This window comes from Poecile atricapillus, chromosome Z (assembly GCF_030490865.1).
Source record: "Poecile atricapillus isolate bPoeAtr1 chromosome Z, bPoeAtr1.hap1, whole genome shotgun sequence".
NCBI lineage: Eukaryota > Metazoa > Chordata > Aves > Passeriformes > Paridae > Poecile > Poecile atricapillus.
The window spans coordinates 121,362,208-121,383,536 of NC_081289.1; the positions used below are offsets into that span (position 1 = coordinate 121,362,208).

Sequence of the window (21,329 nt, forward strand, 5' to 3'; positions counted from 1 at the left end):
CGGCGCTCGCCGGGCCGTTGCCGCGGCGACTCGGCGGGTGACGCGCACGAGAGGGGCGTGCCGCGCGCTCGCCATTGGCCGCGCGATCGGGCGATGGCGGCGCCGGCGTGTCCTTGCGCGGCGGGGCGCGGCGGGGCGGAGCGGGGCCGCCAGTGCAGTCTGGGTCGCGGCGGGACGGAGCAGGGAGTGCGGCTGGAGCGCAGCGGTGAGCGGGGACCGGCAGGGTTGCGGGTCTGGGGGGCGGGGGGCTGGCGGCTGGCAACACGAGTCCGCCGTGCCCGGCGGGAGGGCCCCGGCTCCGGGTCGCGAGTGCCTGTTCGGAAAGGCGGCGTCGCCATCGCCGCGCGTAGGGAGAGGCGGCCACCCCGCCTCACCACCGCCCCGGGTGGTGTGCGGGGGCTGCCCGTGTCGCTGTCCCGTTACCTCCGCGCTCCTGCAGGGCTGAGCCTCCGCGATTCGCGCGGGGGCTGCAGCGATGGGCCTGCGAGGGGGTGGCTTCCCCTCTTAGAAAAAAAATGCCTCCCTGGCAATGTGTCAGGGTCTCTGTGCTGTCGTGTGCGTTTCAGGTGAGCTCTGCACGGGTTTTCGTTCGGCTTACGTTGCCGCTTAGTTCCTGTAGGTACTGCTGAGTCAGATGGCAGGAGATGGGAAATTAGTGCTGATCTAATATATGGTGTTGCAGACGAACGTCCTGAGGTTAGTGAGAGCTGTGTTGCAAACTCAAAGAATTAACAGGCAATTACGTACTGTTACGTGGGTGGTAATTGCTCTAAACCATTAAATACAACAGGTCTAGTTTGGTTTTTACACTCTGGTTAATTTTTGAGGGCATCGTATTTGACGTTCTTTCATGTTTTGCATTGGGTTTTGATTCCCAAAATGGATTGCTTTATTTTCTAGTCTCGTTTAAATTTTTGATTGAAAACAAAGGCAATCAGGGCTTAAAAAGCATCTCTTTTGAACCACCATTTTGAAACTCAACGGAATTATATAAATATTAAATTTTAGCTTTGTATTTAATATTATGTCTTGCTAATTCCAAGCTAACGTCAGTATGTGTTTGTAAATATTTTAAACAGCAATATCAGCTGATGTTATGCACTGAATTTTCTTTTGCAGCACTCTAATGCAGAATCAGTGTGTGAAATCATCAATATTTTCTAGAAGAGTCAACTGCATAGCAAAAAGCATCCTGTGCTTAAAGAAGGTTAAATAAACACAAAAATTTTAAATAATCCCTTTAGGTTAGGACTTAGTATCATTCTGTTAACCCCAAGATGAGTGATGAGACATCCTATATTTCAGGATAGCAGCAGTTAATACTGTAAGATACTATGGATCATTATTTTAATAAATTATTTATTGCATTTTCCCCCCGAATTGATTATGTGAAGCCATTTTACTCTTTACCATTTTTGTTTAGAAATAGGAAAAACAATTTCTTATTAGCAATTAATAATTTTACAGTTGTTAATTTAGCAAATTTAACCATTTTCATAGAAGAAAATACTTTGAAATCTTTCTAGCCCTCCTAATTTTTTTTTGATTGTCAGATAATCATTCCAACTTGCTGAAATAGTTGTATTAACAGTATTACTAGTGTTAGGACTGGTAGAGCTCTATATTACTGCTAGTTATGATTTTCCTGAAATAGACTGGTATTCAAAATTATTTGTATTTTCAGAGGAGGTTGTGATTTTTTTTCTCTTTTTTTGTGTTGTTGCAAAATCTTCAGCACAGGTATTCTTCTGGCTGGGTTTTATTTTAGTTTTCCTAATTAAAAAAAAAAACCCTTCCATTATGCTGAGGAGAAATTATAATAGCAGTGTGGAACAGTTTTGCAAGAACATAAATTTGCAGAACAGGATGAAGATTACGTGATAGAGGGAAAAAGAAGGGATAATATCAGCTTTAAAAGGAGGGGGCTGGTTTTTAATTTTATTTTTTAAAAGCATTCAGTCAGGAAATGAAATAATTTGTTCATAAGGAAGGCAATCTTCTCAATTATTTTCCCAGTTTGGCTCCCTGAGCCACAAACATCCTGCCACACCTACACTGTGGAAGGATCAAGAGAAATAAATAATTGAAATAATTGCTCTTGGTGCTTATGTGGTTCAGATGAGTATTGGTAGGAAACCAAGATGATTCTGGTATCTTCAGGAATGCTTAGGCAGATAGATTTGCCTGTCTATTATTTTCTCCATTGAATGTCAGCTTCATTTTTGATGTCCAAAAGAAGTAATATCATAAGGCCTACAGATGGGTTGTTGCATTTAAGACAACACAAATAGATTATTTTTTTAAATCCACTTCGAAGTGGTAGTATGTAAAGCCCTCAGGCCTCCTTGGAAGTCTTTCAGCGCTAGGTTGATATATGTAAATTAGAGATTGTCCCTGTTAGCCAGGCTATTAACCGTTTTTTTGAACTTTACAGTACAGTTTTGTAAGCTGTTGTTTTTGTGCAGTGAGGAAAATCTGATTACTAATGTATATAAGAGAGAATGTTATGGTGTTTTGTTTCTATGCCATAGAACATAAGTAAAGATGTTCGACAAACTTGCATAAAGATGCAATACAGATAGATAGACCAGGATGGGGTCTGAAGGATGTGTTGAACATTCATGTTGGTAGTTATGTGAAAGACAGCTGTGAAAATTTATGGTAAATGTTTGTTATCTGTTGGAAGCAAAGAGATGATGAAGTGCACCAGTAACCAGGGAATAGTAAGGGGTAGAAGAAAACTGCCACAATACTGTTATGTGAGGCCTTGTATGCTTTAGATGAAGAAGGAATATTTTTTGACTGTAATTAATTTATATCACAGACTAATATTGAACAGAAAGTAAGAAGACACAGTCAGAAATATAACATTTAAATTCCTGCTGTTGAGCATTACCAGTAATGGTTAATGGATAATTTTTATAGCTTATCAGTATTTTTGACAGGAAGAATGAGTAACAGAGAAATAACAGAATTTGATGAGTGCTTACATAGATGGTAAAAGCTAGAATTTTGAGTCAAAGCAGTATCAAAATTGTGTGATAGGAAGATTTCGAGAGATCTTGTGAGAGTAGTGAGGCCTTACTGTTAGAATCACAGAAGCTTCCGATTTGAAAGACCCACAAAAATCATTGAGTTCAGCTGTTAAGTGAATGGCCTGTATTGGGATTGAACCCTCAACCCTGGCATTATTAGCACCATACTCTAATGGATAACCTAATCCCAGTGGCAAAAACCATGAAGAAGAAAACCAGGAAGATGTGTTATAGAAGAAAAAAAGGTTGAGAAGACAGGAGCAGATAATATTATATTTTTGAATATTAGAAATAGATGTTTTACATGGAAGATTGGAGGAAATGCAAAGATTAGTTTCCTTGCTCATCTCTGACTCAAGTGGTTTTATTTTTATTTCCTGAAGGATGTCTTGCAAGAAAGTGTTGAGCTCTGCCTTTTTCCACCAAATCTTGTACTTAAATAAAATATTCCCTTGTTGCAGGTTTGCTAAGTATAGAAAAACAGCCTTCAAAATGCTGTCCAGACTCTTTCGAATGCATGGCCTTTTTGTAGCATCTCATCCATGGGAAGTCATTGTGGGAACAGTGACTCTCACTATCTGCATGATGTCTATGAAGATGTTCACTGGGAATGATAAGATCTGTGGCTGGAATTATGAGTGCCCCAAACTTGAAGAAGTAAGGATTTAAATTAATTTTATACTACTTGGTGTTAATCAGTAGATCCAGGTTTTTTTATAGAATGTCATTGAGCTGTGATGTATTAGGAGTAAAGCAGCCATGCAGAAGCTTCTTCAGGGCTGCCTTTTCTCATTTCAGATATTATAGCTGTATAAAAACAGTGATAGACTAATGACCAAGCATTTTAGCTTTTAAGGCAAGACTAGCAGTGATATTTATTTTATTATGGAACTTCACTTTTAATGGAGCTTTACAATAGATTTTTTTTTTTTTATTACTGGAACTTAACAGGTTATTCCTTAGTGTAAAATCTAACTACATTGCTTTGTATTTCATACAGGATGTTCTGAGCAGTGACATCATCATCCTGACAATCACACGCTGCATAGCAATTCTTTATATATATTTCCAGTTTCAGAACCTAAGGCAGCTTGGATCAAAATACATTTTAGGTATTGTATCTGATTTTTATATTTGGTGTATGTGTTTTGATTGTTGGGAGGCATCGTTTACCTAAATTGGTAACGAGTACGAACCTTTTAATCCTTCTGTTCACAACGGCATTATTTTATTTATTTTCTAGACAGCAGAAAAAATGTTTTGTGTGTATCAAAGTTCTTTCTTTTCTCTTTTTCTGTGAAAGGCTGTGTAGGATTATATAAACACTGAAAATGTCATTCTTGAAATAACTGTTTATTGTGTGAAATACTTGAGATTATAGATTTGTTGAAGCCAGTTTTAATTTTACATAAATTGAGATTTATGGCTTTTATTTCTGAGTCTTACTTTGAATGTGGTAAAAATTTTAGATTTTAATAACTGTAAAAATAGCATCTACTTCAGTTTGCATCTCAGCTGCTGTTAATGCACTGAGACAGGAATTCTCATCCATTTGTCATGTTTGATCTAAATGTGGGAGCATTTTGGTGTTTTTTCATTTCCTCTTCCAATATACATAAGTGAAAAAATTCTCATTGTCTTTTTTTTAAGGTATTGCTGGCCTCTTCACAATCTTCTCAAGTTTTGTTTTTAGTACAGTGGTAATTCACTTCTTGGATAAAGAACTGACAGGTTTAAAGTAAGTAATGAATTGTTATTCATTATTCTGCATTTCATACTTACTTCTTTTTTTTCCTATACCATAAACCTTGCATTTTAACATATGCCTCCTTTTTTTCAGCGAAGCTTTACCATTCTTCCTGCTTCTGATTGATTTGTCAAGAGCAAGTGCATTAGCCAAATTTGCTCTCAGCTCCAACTCTCAGGTCAGGGGAGTTATTTTTAAGGACTTTTTGGTTGGTTGGTGTTTTACTGTGGGTTTTTTGTTTATTTGTCTTGCAATGGAGATTTTTAACTTAATGTTCGTAATCGAGCATTGTCCCATGGCAGAGGATTAGAACGTAGGTGAGCTTTAAGGCCCCTTTCAGGACAAACCATTTTATAATTGTATGAGTAATCCAAGTGGAGAGATAAACAGGCAATATACTGTCTTGGGGATACATAAATAATGAAAGGATCAGATTGTATCCAGATTCTATATTCTCTTGTCTTCAAGCCAGATCAGTGTTCAAGTGAATAGTAATATGGTAAAACTAGTGTGCACAGCCATGTGCATTGTTAATTGTATGTATGAGCATGACTTCATTAAATTGCAACTTTAAACCAGCAAAGCTTACAGCTCTTCCAAGGAGACTAGAGTTCCTAAACAAAGTCTTACTTAAAATGGTTATTGACAGAAAATAAGGTAATTTCTAGGACTTGGGAACAGTATATAAAGACACATCAAATGTTACAGTGTTACTACTGAAAAAAAGCATATTTCTAGGCCAAATGTTAGCACAATGAATGTAGCATATGTGCAGACAGGAACATCCATGCTCTAATACATTCAACACAACACGAGAGATTGACAGGACATCTTGCTTGTCATACCTGGTAATGTTTGTTTCCTAATAGTCTAAATTCTAAAATAAAAGTATACTAAGTGGGATTAGTTTGTACTTAGGAAATACTCTACATGGCATTAGCATATTCTAATTGTGACATAATATTACCTATTATATTTTAATTTGTTGTATATTACACTGTACAATTTCTATATTTGCAATATAATGCGTTCTGTATTATATTACAATAATTGCAAGTACAGAATTATTTTACTAATTTTCAAGAAAATACTTTACAAATAGGTTTCCTCTACAGTTTTTTTTCCTTTGCTGCCCCAAAAATACCATCACCAGGAAAACCAGTAGAAAATTCTCTAGAGTTTTATCATGCCTGCTTTCTGGAATAAATCCATTTTTCCCCAGCAGAAAGTTTTAGTGCCTTTTGTGACCTTGTTTCAACTAGCTGAGTCTACAGAGTTAAATATAAAACACTAAAGTAATAGTAGTTGGAGTACAGATATGTGATTGTAAGAAGTTTTGTAGTTGGAATACAGATATCTGACTGTAAGAAATTTTGAAATGCCATGACATAAGTGCCTTCTATTTCATGTCTTCAAATTTAGAAGTGTTGTTCTTTTGAATTGACTGTAATTAATGTCTCTGCCCATCAGTGTTGTAGAAACTTAGAATACTGATGAGGCAAAGGTAGAGAAATTAAATTAATTTAATGAAAAAAAATTTGTGTCGATGAACTGTGAAAGTATGATAACTCAGAGGAAATAGAATACATTCTCTATATGCTTTCTCGTAGTAGTTCTTTTTCAATAAATGATTTAGAAGGCCTTACCACCGTAATACTTTTCATGTTATGTCTGACTTAATTTGTTTTTTCTCTTCATGTTAACGGACAGAAATTTTTCTCTTTAGGATGAAGTCAGAGAAAATATTTCACGTGGGATGGCAATATTAGGCCCTACGTTTACGCTGGATGCACTTGTGGAGTGTCTTGTAATTGGTGTTGGTACCATGTCAGGTGAGCCATACATCTAAGGGCCTAAATATTTCCAGTTAAAAACAGCTTTTTGAGAGACATTAGAATATGGAGAGTTTCAAATAATAGATGTTATCCTTGACGCTGGGGGGATCTAATCTATTTATTTATATATCTCCTACTTAGCTTATTTTACTGGTTTCTTGAAGATATGAATAATATATAAATGTTGAACCAAAGTTTGAAATACAAGTAATGGCTTTCCTTGAGCATTGTGTAGTAGGAATGAAGTTCTGTGCAGCTGCTTTCATAAAATTTGGTTTGGGTTTTTTTCCAATTATATTGCATACCTTAACAGTATCTTCCAGAGCATTTGCTCTTCAAATAATTTTGGTTCTTTCAGGGTTTTAATTGTGTATTAATAAGCTGTTTTCTTCTTTATATCTGAGGGACAAAAACTTATTTTGGTGTTGCATATATTTTTTTAAAAACATTTTATACTGTTAGGTCTTTCATCCTTACTAAGACATTTGTGTAATGCATGTGCAACATGGCTAACATGGCTTTTTCTGAATACTTGTGAAGGAGTAGGCAACGTGTACACTGTTGCTTCATGCCTGAACATCCCATCTTTTAAAATGGAGTTCAGTACATAATGTTGGCTAATTTTTTTTGCTCAAATAAATAAGGAGTTTCAAGCTCTTATTGTGAAATTTCAAAATCTTGATGAACTTTATTTGTATTCATTTAGAATTACACCTTAAAATACTTTTCTGTCAATACATAAAAACATATTGTACTTAGAATAAGCCAGTCCACAATGAGTAGGGCTTAGATGTTTGTTTTCAATTAATCTCAGCTCCTTCTGTAGTCTGTAATGTCAGTTTAATGATTTCTTTATTAATTCTGCAGCACTTCTTCAACTATAGCTAATTGCATATTCAAATGTAAAAACTGTCTTTTTGTTTAGGTGTACGACAGCTTGAAATTATGTGCTGCTTTGGCTGTATGTCTGTTCTTGCCAACTACTTCGTCTTCATGACCTTCTTTCCAGCCTGTGTGTCCTTGGTATTAGAGGTAAGACCAACTTCAAGACAGCCTCAAGTTTAGTATTCAGCCCTGTGCTTCTGTAGGCTATACTTTCCATCATGGAGTTACATGCCAATATGTTCATCTTCCTTTCAAAGTAAACTGGTGACAGTAACTTGTAAATATCATTGCCAGTGAGTCATACTTGGTAGTAGCTCTGATCTAAAGCAGAGTATACAGATGATACTGTAACTTACTGTCTGTCCAGGGTTTTTCTTGATTGAAGGTCTAACTACAGACTCTAGGTAATTTCTCAATGATCAAATAAAAATGCAATGTGGAATCTTATTTGTTGGTTCTTCTAATGGGTATTATATATGACCTATTTTAAAGTTTTTTTATTTCTTTTGCAGCTTTCAAGAGAGAGTCGTGAAGGGCGCCCTATATGGCAGCTTAGTCATTTTGCTCGTGTTCTGGAAGAAGAAGAGAATAAACCAAATCCTGTAACACAGAGGGTCAAAATGATTATGGTTTGTGTCTCTTTTTCACCTGTGGTTATGCAATCAGTGAGGTGTTCTGGTGCAAAAATCAAGCTTTTGTTTCCTATAGACTTGTATTTTGCAGCCCATTAGTTGGACTTACAGTTTACAGTTTTTAATTAACTTACCCTGTATCTACGCCTGTCATTTTCCTGCTTATGCCAGTTCTGTGCCAAGCACTCATGGCTCTTCCATGTGTACTAATTCCCTCCCTCTTAACCCTGCAGTACCCTCAGCTTCCTTTGCTCATTTTTTGATCAAGAGAAAAAATGTGGGTGGGACACATCCAAAGCTACTCTACAACAGCGTCACAGTAGGCCTTAAAGGGTATTAATTAGAGGTGTGGAAAATCAGCTTTTAGACTGTAGAGGCATGGAAAGCATGGGGAAAAAAACAGCAAAAAAATCCCAAACGAAAAGAGGACGATATTTACTCTCAAGTTACATTTGAAAAATTAATACCTGTTTTGTGTTTTTGATACAGTCACTGGGTTTGGTTCTTGTTCACGCCCACAGTCGTTGGATAGCTGAACCAGCTGCTCAAAACAGTACCGTTGAAAATTCAGTGGGATTGGATGAGAATGCACCGAAGAGAATTGAACCTAATGTTTCTCTGTGGCAGTTCTACCTCTCTCGGTGGGTGGCTTCTTGGAAGTGTGATTGCACTGTATTTCTGCTGCTAGAAGCTAAGCTAGAAGCTTGTTGTCCTAGATCACAATACTTGTAGACTTGCAGGGCTGACCACTGTAGGACTTCTTGGAGCCAGAGATGACATTTCAGAAGAAATGTCAGTATAATGCCATTTGTCCAAAACCTTGAAGTAGTCAAGAACATGATCAAGAGCTAGCTGTCCTGTATGCATCAAAACACTGTCTTTTCCAGCTTGCATCTTTCACAGCATACTGGGAAATAATTTTAAGACTGCACTAGAGTAACTACTTACACAGAGATTCTGACTATTCACGCCTAAGTGCAAAACCCATTTTATACCATGGCTTTTCCTTCAGCTAAATTCAAGTTAGTGTCATGTGTCATTTCATATTATTTCTGAGAATGCAGATGTTTTGGTTTAGGCAGGGGGTTTTTGTCCACTCCTAGCAGTTCATTTTGCATTATAGTAGTCATAACTGGTAGAGGATGATAAATGAAACTTTCTGTCTTGTCTTTGGGGGATAGGTGTAAAATCAGTTTGAGGTAGCTATCAGTTAATCTTTTATAGTAATTTTTCCTGCTGGGGCTGCTTTTTAGCAAAATTTTGGCAACTCTTTAATGGCATCTGAAGATGTTTGTGTTGATAATAGCATGAAGAATGATTTTTCCACCCTAGCCTAGCATACTTCATGTCCTGGTAGAAAATATCCTTTGACTGGAATTTTTGTAACTATAAGTGATAATGGAATTATTACCCCTTCTGAAGCAAAAAATGTCAGAATGCTGTTATAAGCAACAAATTGTATGTACTGTGTATTTACTTTTTGATCTTTTTTAGAATGGCCAGTATGGATATTGAGCAAGTAATCACACTTGGATTAGCCCTTCTTCTTGCTGTTAAATATATTTTCTTTGAGCAAGCGGAGACTGAATCTACCCTCTCACTGAAGAATCCCATAACATCTCCTGTGATGGTACAGAAAAAGGTCCCTGAAAATTGTTGCAGGAAACAGGCTGGACTTCTGAAAAACAATCAGAAATCTAACACAGCAGAAGAAACTTTCATTCCCAAAGATGAAAGTGGTAGGTAATTTTTGTAGTTCTAAAGTGTGAACCCATTAATGAGTATTTGGAACAAATTATGCAATCTTTGGTAGCATATTACATTTGATGTCAAAACTTCAGGATTTTGTAAACCGGGGTTCATTTTGATTGTCTTTGTGCAGCTGAAGTCATAAAACCTGTATTAGCAGAGTCATCAACCAAGGCTACATTTGTGGTTGGCAATTCTAGCCCTGTGGAAAATTCTTCATATCTCAGTGGAAAAGAGGAAGAGATTGAGTTACCTAAAGAACCACGTTCTATTGAGGAATGTGTTCGTATACTTGGAAGTGCACAGGTATGGAAAAATGATTTTTTTATTTAACCTCTACTACAGCATCTGATTTAAGAATTGTTAGAATTCTTTTACCAGCTTTTAGATAATCCCATTGGTTGTAATATCATTCTTCATAAAATTGCATGGCTTTCATAACATGGGGGAATGCAGAGGTCACGACTGAAACAAAACCCTTTAATGAGTCAAGTCAGTTGAGAAGGGTGGGAGGAGGGATCGTCTTCATCATTCATAACATACCAAGTCTTTGAAGCTTCATCATGTACACATACAAATGGGTGTCTGATCATGAAAGTTTTTGATCATATGTTGGCCTGCTCTGAAACCTGATGTTGGCAGTTGAGTCCTTTAGCAAAGTAAAATTGTTACTCTTTTTCTTTTGGAAACATTTAAAAGGATTTTCACCAGGAGAGTCTGTATTTTCTCTCTCCTCCATTTATATTTCCAGGAAGGAGCAAAATTTCTTACTGATGCTGAGGTTATCAGCTTAGTTAATGCTAAGCATATTCCTGCATACAAACTGGAAACCCTAATGGAAACCCAGGAGCGAGGCGTATCCATTCGCAGACAGATATTATCCAAGAAACTTCCTGAACCTTCATCTTTGCAGTATCTTCCTTATAGAAATTATAATTATTCCTTGGTAAGTACAAATTAGGCAAGCAGAACTCACTGTAAAACTATTTTTCAGACCAGTGGAGAAGAAAAACATAGACCTGTTGGAATGACTCCAGGGGAGGCCACTAAGTTGGTCAGGGGGTTGGAACACCTCACCATACCTCACCTGTGAGGACAGGCTAATAGAGTTGGGGTTTTTCATCCTGGAAGAGAAAGCTTTGGGAAGACCTTATAGCACTTTCCAGTACCTGAAGGGGACTTAGAAGAGAGTAGGAGAGGGACTTTGCACAAGGACATGTAATGAAAGGACAAAGGGGAGCAGCCTTAAGCTGAAGAAAGGCAGATTCAGATGTTAGGAAGAAATTCTTCACCATGTGGTGAGACACTGGAACAGGTTTCCCAGAGAAGCTGTGGATGCCCCAGTCCTGGCAGTATTCAAGGCCAGGTTAGATGGGGCTCTGAGTAACCTGGTCTAGTGAAAGGTGTCCCTGTCTTTGGCAGGGGTGTTGGAACTAGATGGTCTTTGTGGTCCCTTCCAACCCAACCAAGTCTATGGTTCCACGGAAAAAAAGCCATAGTCATGTATATGAGTTAATAATGAGCTTGGTCAAAACATGTAGAAGGAAAAAAACAAAAGGTAAACATAAGGCACCACTTTTAATTACTGTTGATATTTTTAAACTTAGGGCGGTGCCTGAGTTTTGTAAGTGATCCAAAAAATATTTCCTATCAAAGTATGCAGCTGACTTATCTAAGAGATGCAGAGTTCTACTAATAGGAGCCACAGTTAACTGAATAATAATACAACCTTGAGCTCAAGTTAAAGTTGAAAATTATTTAAAATTAATTTTAAAATTTTAGGGTTATGTAAATAACATTTAGTACTGTACAGGATTCAATACATCTGCCTAGTGTTGAATCGTGTTAGCTGTAGCTGTTAACTTTTTGAGGTGGCAAGGAGTTGCTTTATGGGTAAATTTATGGGTGTTTTACTAAGGTGCTGTGGTGTAGTCATAGGCGTAGTATGTAGTGTGCTGTACCACTGGAGTGTAACCTTAGTGATTGTTTTGTATTATTTCTGTAAGGTGATGGGAGCTTGCTGTGAAAACGTGATTGGATATATGCCTATTCCTGTCGGCGTAGCAGGTCCACTGTTTTTGGATAACAAAGAGTTTCAGGTGCCAATGGCAACAACAGAAGGATGTCTTGTAGCAAGCACAAACAGAGGATGTAGAGCAATATGTGTAAGTATTGTGTGCCTTGAAAAGTTTAAAAAACTTTCTATATTATAAACATGATTAAATATAATGCATTAAAATATGCATCATATAAACCTAAATACATTCAGGTTTATATAATGCATATTTTTTACTTCTTGAAAACAAAAGTCTTACTTTGTAATCTTACTTTGTCCCCCATCTGCTTTGGTTTTTAGCTTGGTGGTGGAGCAAGTAGCCGTATTCTGGCAGATGGGATGACTCGAGGACCTGTTGTAAGGTTGCCCACTGCTTGCCAAGCTGCAGAGGTGAAAGTCTGGCTTGAAAGCCCTGAAGGTTTTAAAATAATGAAGGAAGCTTTTGACAGCACAAGTAGGTTAGTACAATGGCTGTTCCAGCTTCATTTTCAAATAAGACTTCTATGGATGGTAGAAAGATCTCAGTTGTTTCGGATTTTTTTGGAGTACTGCAAGATAAGAAATTACATCTTCATTTTGGCTATCCCATGTTGTGAGTATCTAAGTGGACAAAAGTCACTCTGGCTACATGCCAAGGCTAGTTATAAACATTTTTCACTGATAATGGTAAACTGCTGTGTATTAACAACAAATAGATACACGTTGCATAGTTATTAATATAATATTAATTTGTCTGAGCATTTTTTAGCAAAGTATAGCAAAAATCCTATAAATTTATATTGATTTTTACTAGGCAAAGTTACTGTAACTGTACTTACTATGCAGAAAAAAACCTCAAAGTTTGATCTTTAGCCTTTCAGATGATCTTATTAATACTTAATCTGTGAAATTTCAGAGACTACAAGGTAAACCAATGCTAGATGTTAAATGCTAAAAAAAAATGTCAAACAGTGCTAAGAATAAGTCAATTTCCAGCCCTAGAGTTTTCTCTAGGGCTTACAATTACATTCTTGCTTTAGGAAGATTCAGAGAGAGATTTCCTTACCTGTTGTGTTTCTTAACAAGTGTCAGCCAAAGATACATCTGTATTTTGGCCAGAATCAGTTCATGCTGCTTTTTAAGTGCAGTATTTTCTGCATTTTTAGTGACTTGTGCAGCTTGCATTGTTGAAGATAGCATGCTTTTAACTTTGCTATAAAACTTACATCAGAATTTCCAAAGGCCTCATTATTACTTTATATCTGGTAGTGAGATGTTTTAAGGAATACAATGGAATAAAATCTATGTTAGCAGTTCAGGTTATTTTATTTCTTTAAGTTCAGGGATAGAAAACATAAAAAGACAGTGAACACTTTTACAGTGAATATTTTTAAAGTGCTTATTCAAAAAACCACCATCCTTAGAAGTGTTCAAGAAATGACTGGATGTAGCATTTGGAGTTATGGTCCTGTTGAAAAGATGATTATCAAAGACTGGATTCGTTGGTCTTACAGGTCTTTTCCAAAGGATTCATAAAGGAATCAGTGCAGTTTGCAAAGATTTACTGTTATTTTGCCACTTAAAGCTAATTTTCCCATGAGGATTGTAAGTAATAGTTGAATTTTCTTGCAGGTTTGCCCGCCTACAAAAACTTCTCATCAGTTTGGCTGGTCGTAACCTCTATATCCGTTTTCAGTCGGGAACAGGGGATGCAATGGGAATGAATATGATTTCGAAAGTAAGAACCATTCCCCTCAAGTATTTTTAAAAAATTGATACTCCTTTTTAAAAATAAAGATAGCCTAATAACCTGTGACTACCTGACATCTGAAAGACAGAAAGATAAGACACAGTGCTCTCTGCACAAAATAATAAGAATGTTTGATTTTGTCAAGCGTAGACAAGACTAGGAAGAGAATGATGAAAGAAAAAAGTAATTTTTTATTTTGTATTTTTAATAATTATATAAAGAAAGTATTTTTGATAATAAGAGAAGCTAAGCTGGTTGCACTGTTGCTTTGAGCCAAAGATCCAGCAACCATAATTCTGTTACTGTTGTCACTTCCTAGTAAATAAAGAATTAGGATTGGCAGCAGAGAGGTGAGAGGTGTTCTCTGGGCTTCTTTGTTTGTTTTTATGCAAATGTAGAAGAACTTGAGATGTGATCCTTAGATTGCTGGCTTGCTTTATGCTATGGGAAATGAATAGTCTTAGAATTAAACTTCTTATAGAATAGGCAGTCAGCCATTATAAAAGTGGATTTGATGATAGTAAAGTCCTAATATAGCAGATTTTCTAGTCTGATTTCCTGGTGTAGAGAAGCTTTTTCCAATACATTGGAAATTAATTCATTCCATGCCTGTAATGTTTCACTTGGTTCCTATTGTATCTTCAATATGGTAACCATATGTCCATGCACCTAGAATGGATCCCTGGAGTCTCTATGTACTGGGAAAAATCAGTTACCCTCCAATATAATTCCCAAAGTGGTTAGAAAAAGATAGTCATGATTTTTGGGGTTTTTTCCCTCCCGTTTCTTGTTTCTTCATGATACCTTGTTCATTTCTTCCACTGTAACTGATTGTCTGATTAGAGAATACTGTTCCACTGTCCTTGAACAGCTTATTTTATATCCATAATGAGAAACCTAGCCTATTACCTGTTTCTCTCTAACAGGGTACTGAAAAAGCGCTGGCAAGGCTGAACGAAGAGTTTCCTGACCTTCAAGTTATAGCTATCAGTGGTAACTACTGTACAGACAAAAAACCTGCTGCTATAAACTGGATAGAAGGAAGAGGAAAGTCTGTTGTCTGTGAAGCAGTCATTCCAGCTAAGGTTGTTAGAGAAGTAAGTGTCTTGTTTATAAAAATACATACATTTTGCAAAACTGATGCTAACTTTACATCGTATGCATGAACTGAAAGTTGTTTTCCAGGTAAGGATAGTTCTTACATGTTTTTCAGGTACTTCTGTAGGATAAGCCATTTCTCTGAATCAGTAGATACTTTGTTTTTCATTGCATGTGGTGTGAAATAATGTGTATATGTTTAATGATGCATCTCTAGTTGAAGGCATTAGGATTTTCATGGTTAACCTATGAAAAATTATGCCTCATTTTGACAGATGTTTACACACAGTGTTTTGTCTGTCATTAAACCCAGTCTTTCAACCCTTTCACTCATTTTTTTTGTCTCAAAATGCACCTGGTTTTCTCTTCAGTATTTATATGCTTCCTACTACAATGGAAGCAGATAATCAGATGGTTTACTTACTCCAAAGCTGTCTTGGCATCTTGCATGACCAAGGGTAACCTTTATAAGCAATGCCAGTTGTATTCTCTGGCCAGCTTGTCCTCCATTATAACAGTGTCTTAGATTCTCTTCCACCTGAATTCAGAAGATGGCCTCTATGTGTCATATAAAATCCATTGCCTATTACCTGGTTGTCAGCACTGGCCATGGGAAACAATATCCAGGGAAGAATTCACTATATTGTAACACTTTTTAAAGATTTTAGAGGTGGATGCTTGCCTGTATGATTGCGCTTTTTTTGCATGCTTTCCCCATGTGATCTGTCCAGTCCCTTCTGGGAAACTGTGTGACTTCTAGAACTAGTATTCTGGATAGTATGCCACAGTCCAGCTTTGCCTTGTGTGAGAAGTACCTTCCGGTTGATTCCATTCGATGATGCCCCAGTTTTGTACTGGGAGAGAGCCTTAAGACTTGTATCTTCATTCTACTGCTCAAGATTTGACAGCTCTGACACAGCTGTTCCACCTCTCCAGCTATTCTCATTTTCATACTGAAAAGTACTAGTTTCTCTATCAGCAATGAATAAACAGACTTCTACTATGTCTTTGAACATTCTTATCTCTTCATCTTTTACAGTTCTAAGATTTCTAAATTCTGGGTACAGTGTTGCACACAGGATTCTAACAGTGTGTGCAGAATGAACTTATACATTGAACTTATGTCTTCTAGTGTTGCTTACTGTTTTGTTTACAAATTGTTGGCATTTTGTAGCTAAGTCACTGGCAATATCTATGGTAACCTCAGGGTTTCATTCCAGGGTAGCTATTTGGAGGTAGTCCTTTCATAATGGGCATTAATAACTTTAGGTAAATTTGGGAAGGTTTTCTTCAAACCCCAGCCGTGTATGTCACTACATTTACTTATATTGAACTCCTACACATAAATGTTACATTTTTGTCAGTGTTGCAGACTTGGTGCAGATGTTTGTAAACAGTCACTACTCCTGCTGTGCAGGAAGACCTTAAATTTTGCTCAACAACAGTATCTCTTTTGACCAGCTTTGATCATTTTTATATTAACTTCAGTATAAATCTCTTACTTGAAAGTTTCAAAATACAGTCAGTATAGTACAAATGTGATACTTAATTTTATATTACTGTGCATAGTATTTATTTATCTATGCAGCATAGTGGTTTGTGTTGGAACTTTTTAGTTTGGCTCCATATTCGTATGCAAAACAAATTTGGGAAGAGTTTAGTGTCTGGAACAACTTGACAGGACTGTTACAATCATGTCTAGGTAACTTAATGGGATATTTCTGCCAAGATGATTTTGCTTGTTCCATTCTGAATGTAAGAGTCTTTGAATGTTTGAGTCTTTGTAAGAGCTTTTCTTAAAGGCCTGTGCAAGTCCAAACCTTTTGTACCGACTTTTACATTGTTACTTGGGCATCCTACATTTGAAAGTCTTCTTTGGAACAAAAATAAAAGGTATCTAGGAAAATGATTGAGTCAAATTCCATATAGAAGTAAACAAGGGGTGAGGACCATGAATAACCATAAATAGTTATTTCTACTCCTGCCTGAGGAAAAGGATAGTAAAAGTGCATCTATCACCTTGTCCAGGTATTGAAAACAACTACAGAAGATCTAGTTGAAGTCAACATAAACAAAAATTTGGTGGGTTCTGCGATGGCTGGTAGCATAGGTGGCTACAACGCGCATGCAGCAAACATTGTGACAGCGATCTACATTGCCTGTGGTCAGGTAGGTTTGTTTTACACCAGTTCACATCTTCTTTAGTTCAATAATTCTTAATCAAACACTGATTTAAGTGTCTGGGTTGTTGTTTCTCCTTGATCTGAAGGATGCTGCGCAGAATGTGGGCAGCTCCAACTGCATCACTTTGATGGAGAGAACTGGTTCCAACAACGAAGACCTGTACATCAGCTGCACAATGCCTTCCATAGAAATAGGGACTGTTGGCGGAGGCACCAACTTGCTCCCACAGCAGGCCTGTTTGCAGGTATAGTTCTGCAAGTTGAAAGCAACCTACCTTCTTAAAGGTTGCTTTCATATGCAAGCAATATTGTGGGAATGTGGCTGCTTGAAACTTGATGTATTTTACATGAAAATGTTAGAAATGTCTAATGAATTGTTTTCATATATCCAGTTTCTAAAGCTTAAGATATGTACAGTGTTAAAGAGACTCATTGATTGGATATAATTTGGAAATACTTACTTTAATACTAAACACATCGTAAATTGACTTAGATTTCATAGTATAATACTGCCTTGTATTTTCTTCCAGATGTTAGGGGTTCAAGGTGCAAGCCAAGATAACCCTGGTGAAAATGCCCGTCAGCTTGCTAAAATTGTTTGTGCTACAGTGATGGCAGGGGAGCTATCACTAATGGCTGCCCTTGCAGCAGGGCATCTTGTCAAAAGCCACATGATCCACAACAGGTAAAAAATTGAAAAATTCCTGTATTTCTTTGCTGTTTTGATCAATCCTCTTACAAGAGGAGTCAATTATGACAAGAGAGTTAATAATGATTATGTGACTAATTGCAACACATAAGAACAGTGTAACATTTTAACTATCTAATGTAGTTATCTTCTGTTTCATTAGGTCAAAGATAAATCTACAGGATCTTCAAGGAACCTGCACTAAAAAGGCAGCGTGAATACTAAAATGGCTTTGAAATGAAGAATTGTTCTAGTAATTGACCAGGTGCACAAATGAAAAAAAACCAAAATCTATGAAGTTTAGAATAAAGATTGCCTTCAACTCAATGGTGTCTGTGTAAGAGAAACTAAGAGATCAAGACTTGAGACTAGTTAGGCTTGACCTTCTTCAATGGTTAGAGACTGTGAAAGAAGTCCTGTCAGACGTCTCGAACATGGCTTTGGAATTCTTACTCTTACACATCATTTTCTAAAGAGTCAGTCTTATGTTTTTACAGCTTGAGATTATTTCATCTAACAAGGTCCTGGTTAACTACTAAACTGAAATGTAATGTTATGTACTTCATACATTTAAAGTAACAAAACAAAAGAAGTTGGTGTAAACTTGGATTGAATGCACTGGTCCTTGCCATCTTTGTTTTCTAGACAAGCATGTTTTTTAAAGTGATGGCAAGCCTAATCACTTTCTGTGAACTCCCAGTTTTAATTCGTTGACATGTAAAAGGTCTTAGGCTATCAAACAGTTTAATTGAATTAATTTAATATAAATCTGTCTATATATAGTACTTAATTTGCTGCTGCTTCAGCTAAGCAGTGTTCAGTGTTTAACTCCACAATTTAGGTTATTCCTTTATGTAAAAGTTGTGATCTGTAAAGTTCTGAACTGTTAAATATGATCTGTACTGAAGTAGGGAAAAACGGTCTTCAACTGTTTTGTTACTTTGTAGATAAAATGAAACAGTAAGTTCAAAACAGTTGTGTGTCAGGCAGGTATTTAAGTAAATGTAGTTTCTCAAATATTATTTGATAGGAGTGCATTCAAACAAACAAGTCAAGAACAGATGTTTACACTTATTTAACAAGAAGTCTCTTTAGGAATACACATACACATTGTGTACCTTATGTTGGGGATTTTTTATAAGGTGTGTGACACTTATTCTCTAAGAATAGGTGTTTATCCACCATTTAAGCTGAGATAAAACAAAGCCAGAAAACCACACTGTTCTTAAAAAAAGGAGGGGATTTTTTTCTTTCAATTTCCTTTTGAACTTTCTTTTTGAGGTGGGGAATATTTATTTTAAGAAGAAATCTTACCTTTTTTTTTTGTCAATGAAAAGTACTAATTAAGGGGATGCAATGAAATGACCTGTTAATGTAAGAAGCAGTTTTTGTAATAAAATACTGTATTTGGACCAGTGAAGCAGTCTCACGTGTTCTTACTATAATATAGAAAACCCAGGTGTATTCTGGTTTGATTCACCTCTGGGAATACTGCTAAATGCATAGCCCTGCCTAGTTAATCACAGGAGGAAAATTAATATGCTTGATGATTTTTTTGTTTGGTTGGTGTGGGCTTTTCTTGTTTGACTTTTTGTGGGGGGAATCAGTGGATTGGGCTGGGTTTCCTGCAGCATCATTCCTAAAGCGGTGACTAGTAGAGGTGCTCTTCTAATGTGCAGATTTGATATATATCATGGTGGGTTGCTTTGTACTACATTTACACATTACTATCCATTGTAATGAGCTCATAAATGTAACGTGCAAGCATGAAGACATACTACATGCTAGACATGTTATGATGGCATGTAAAAAGCAAGTATCATGAATGTTTATCTTCCTGCAGAATTGTTGCTAATTGCTACTAGTTTTATTTAAGGAAGCTTGGAATTACTTTGTTTCTATGTTCATTCAATGATTTTATTTAACACTAGTCTGGCAATAAATGGTGGTTCAGTGTTCATTTTGGTGGATTTAACTGACATTCTGTCTGGCAGAATTAACTTTTTGTATTATTACTCAACTGTGTACATTTTTAGTACAGAACTACTTTTTCAGTTTCAGTAAAACCATGGAAAACACATTGGCTTAATTGTGATATTTTAAGCTTATTTTATGACTCAGTGACTTATATTTGTAGACAGTCTAAATTAATAGAGTTAATGAAGAGACACCAGCAAGCAGTGCTAAACACAGCCAGGGCTGTGACACCAGAACTTCTCCCCCTGTTTGCAGAAGCCTGTTGGCACTCATTTATTCTCAAAGCTTAATTAGGCAGTTTGCCCAAGGGGGAGAACTAACTCCAGCATTAGAGATACCTTCTGCTGGGGCCTGTTTGGCGAAATCAAACCACCTAGAATTGAGTTTCTAGAGTTGCTGTTAACTTCAGTGCTGTTTATTTACCACTGATAATGGGTTTCCAAATATTTTAAAACCCTAGGGCAAAAAAAACCATTAAAAATAGTGGATTTGACACTGGTACCACCTTGCTTCTCTCTACCTCCTTTCTCCTCTGTGTCCTGAATCTATTTTACACTGTGATACACCAGTCTCCTCCTGCTGCCTGGTGTGGAAGTTTCAGCACTGTGAGACTTGCAACCACTGCAGCCCCAGCTGCCTCTAACCACCCAGCTGTTGCCTACTTTCATTTCCCCAGCTGCTGCAAGGCCCTGACAGTGAACCGAGCATTACTGAACCTTCCCGAGGAGGGAGCAGCTCCAGCACAGGGATGCACACCCACCACCACATGCAGCCTAAGCACAGCTGTGATACCAGAAGCCTGGTATAGCAGGTGCTGACCTGGAGGGATTGTGGCTTTGCCAGGCTCCAGCACAGGCATTCCTGGGCAGGCACACTGATTCCTGGAAAAAAGCTGTGAGACCGCTTGCTTTTTCATAGGAGTGTACAAGTACACTGGGTATGTCAGTGCACAGACACTGCACAATTTTCATCCTTCATGTGAATCTTGTTTATCAGGTGAATACAGCCCTGAGAAAAGCTGTAGTAGATGGCCTGTCCAGCTCCTTCCAGCTGCCTTTTGGGGTGCAGTGAGATCTCTGGCTGCCACTCGGAGTGTTTTTCAGATACATGATCCTCTCTGTCTCCTTTAGGACATGGCTTACATTTTCAAGGTCATATCCTCTTTCTCCATTTGGCTTTGGTTAGGGAAGGTTTACATTTCACAATGATACCTGCTGAAACAAGATGTTGGTTTGGGATTCTCTCTTGCCTCAGGGCAAGTTGGTATTTCTGTCAGGTCCACCTTGTCCTGCACACAGAGGAGTGACATTGGCGTGCATCTAGCAACACTCCTAGCATTGACAATTCCATACCTTATCCTGGGGATGACTGCTGGCCCCAGGCTCACTTTGCTTACCAGGCTGTGCAAGGGGGAGGCCTGCTTCCAAAGGTAACCTCATCTCAGTGCTCCAGGGCTTTTACAGTATGTTACACAACACAAAATAAATTAGCATCCTATCTTCACTACTGGTTTAACTTCAGTCTGCTCTTAGAGGACTCTAAGAGCTTTAGTCCCAGCTTTCATAGGTTGCTCCCATTCCGTTCCCACCAGGACTGAGGTCTTCTAGGAGAACATGGTGGGTTGACCTTGCTGTTGTTCATTCCAACCCAAGCAGGACAGGAAAGAGAAACTGTAAAGGCAAAAATGAGAAGACCAGATTGAGATAGAGACTGCT

General features: G+C 37.5%; 1 protein-coding gene across 2 annotated transcripts; it reads left to right on the plus strand.

Annotated features, from left to right (window-relative positions):
- Positions 1 to 93: 93 nt before the first annotated feature.
- HMGCR (3-hydroxy-3-methylglutaryl-CoA reductase) lies at positions 94 to 19,715 on the plus strand. Of its 2 annotated transcripts, none has more exons than XM_058826320.1 (20): positions 94 to 205; positions 3,497 to 3,692; positions 4,036 to 4,147; positions 4,686 to 4,773; positions 4,876 to 4,960; positions 6,509 to 6,614; positions 7,543 to 7,649; positions 8,015 to 8,131; positions 8,624 to 8,775; positions 9,629 to 9,873; positions 10,017 to 10,189; positions 10,635 to 10,829; positions 11,890 to 12,048; positions 12,240 to 12,397; positions 13,551 to 13,656; positions 14,595 to 14,765; positions 16,795 to 16,935; positions 17,036 to 17,194; positions 17,480 to 17,634; positions 17,801 to 19,715. In XM_058826320.1, exons 2-20 carry the CDS (start codon positions 3,528 to 3,530, stop codon positions 17,853 to 17,855), a joined length of 2,649 nt encoding a protein of 882 aa, XP_058682303.1. In that variant the 5' UTR covers positions 94 to 205; positions 3,497 to 3,527; the 3' UTR covers positions 17,856 to 19,715. The 2 variants fall into 2 exon arrangements, with proteins under 2 accessions (XP_058682303.1, XP_058682302.1); XM_058826319.1 differs by lacking the exon at positions 94 to 205 and adding an exon at positions 543 to 566.
- The last annotated feature ends 1,614 nt before the right edge of the window (positions 19,716 to 21,329 follow it).

What these genes read in the sequence shown, in the direction of transcription:
- HMGCR (XM_058826320.1), top strand. Translation starts at nt 3,528, where the DNA reads ATGCTGTCCAGACTCTTTCGAATGCATGGCCTTTTTGTAGCATCTCAT. An exon ending in GTATACTTGGAAGTGCACAG is followed by an intron (nt 10,190 to 10,634) that starts GTATGGAAAAAT and finishes TTATATTTCCAG; the next exon opens with GAAGGAGCAAAATTTCTTAC. An exon ending in AGCCACATGATCCACAACAG is followed by an intron (nt 17,635 to 17,800) that starts GTAAAAAATTGA and finishes CTGTTTCATTAG; the next exon opens with GTCAAAGATAAATCTACAGG.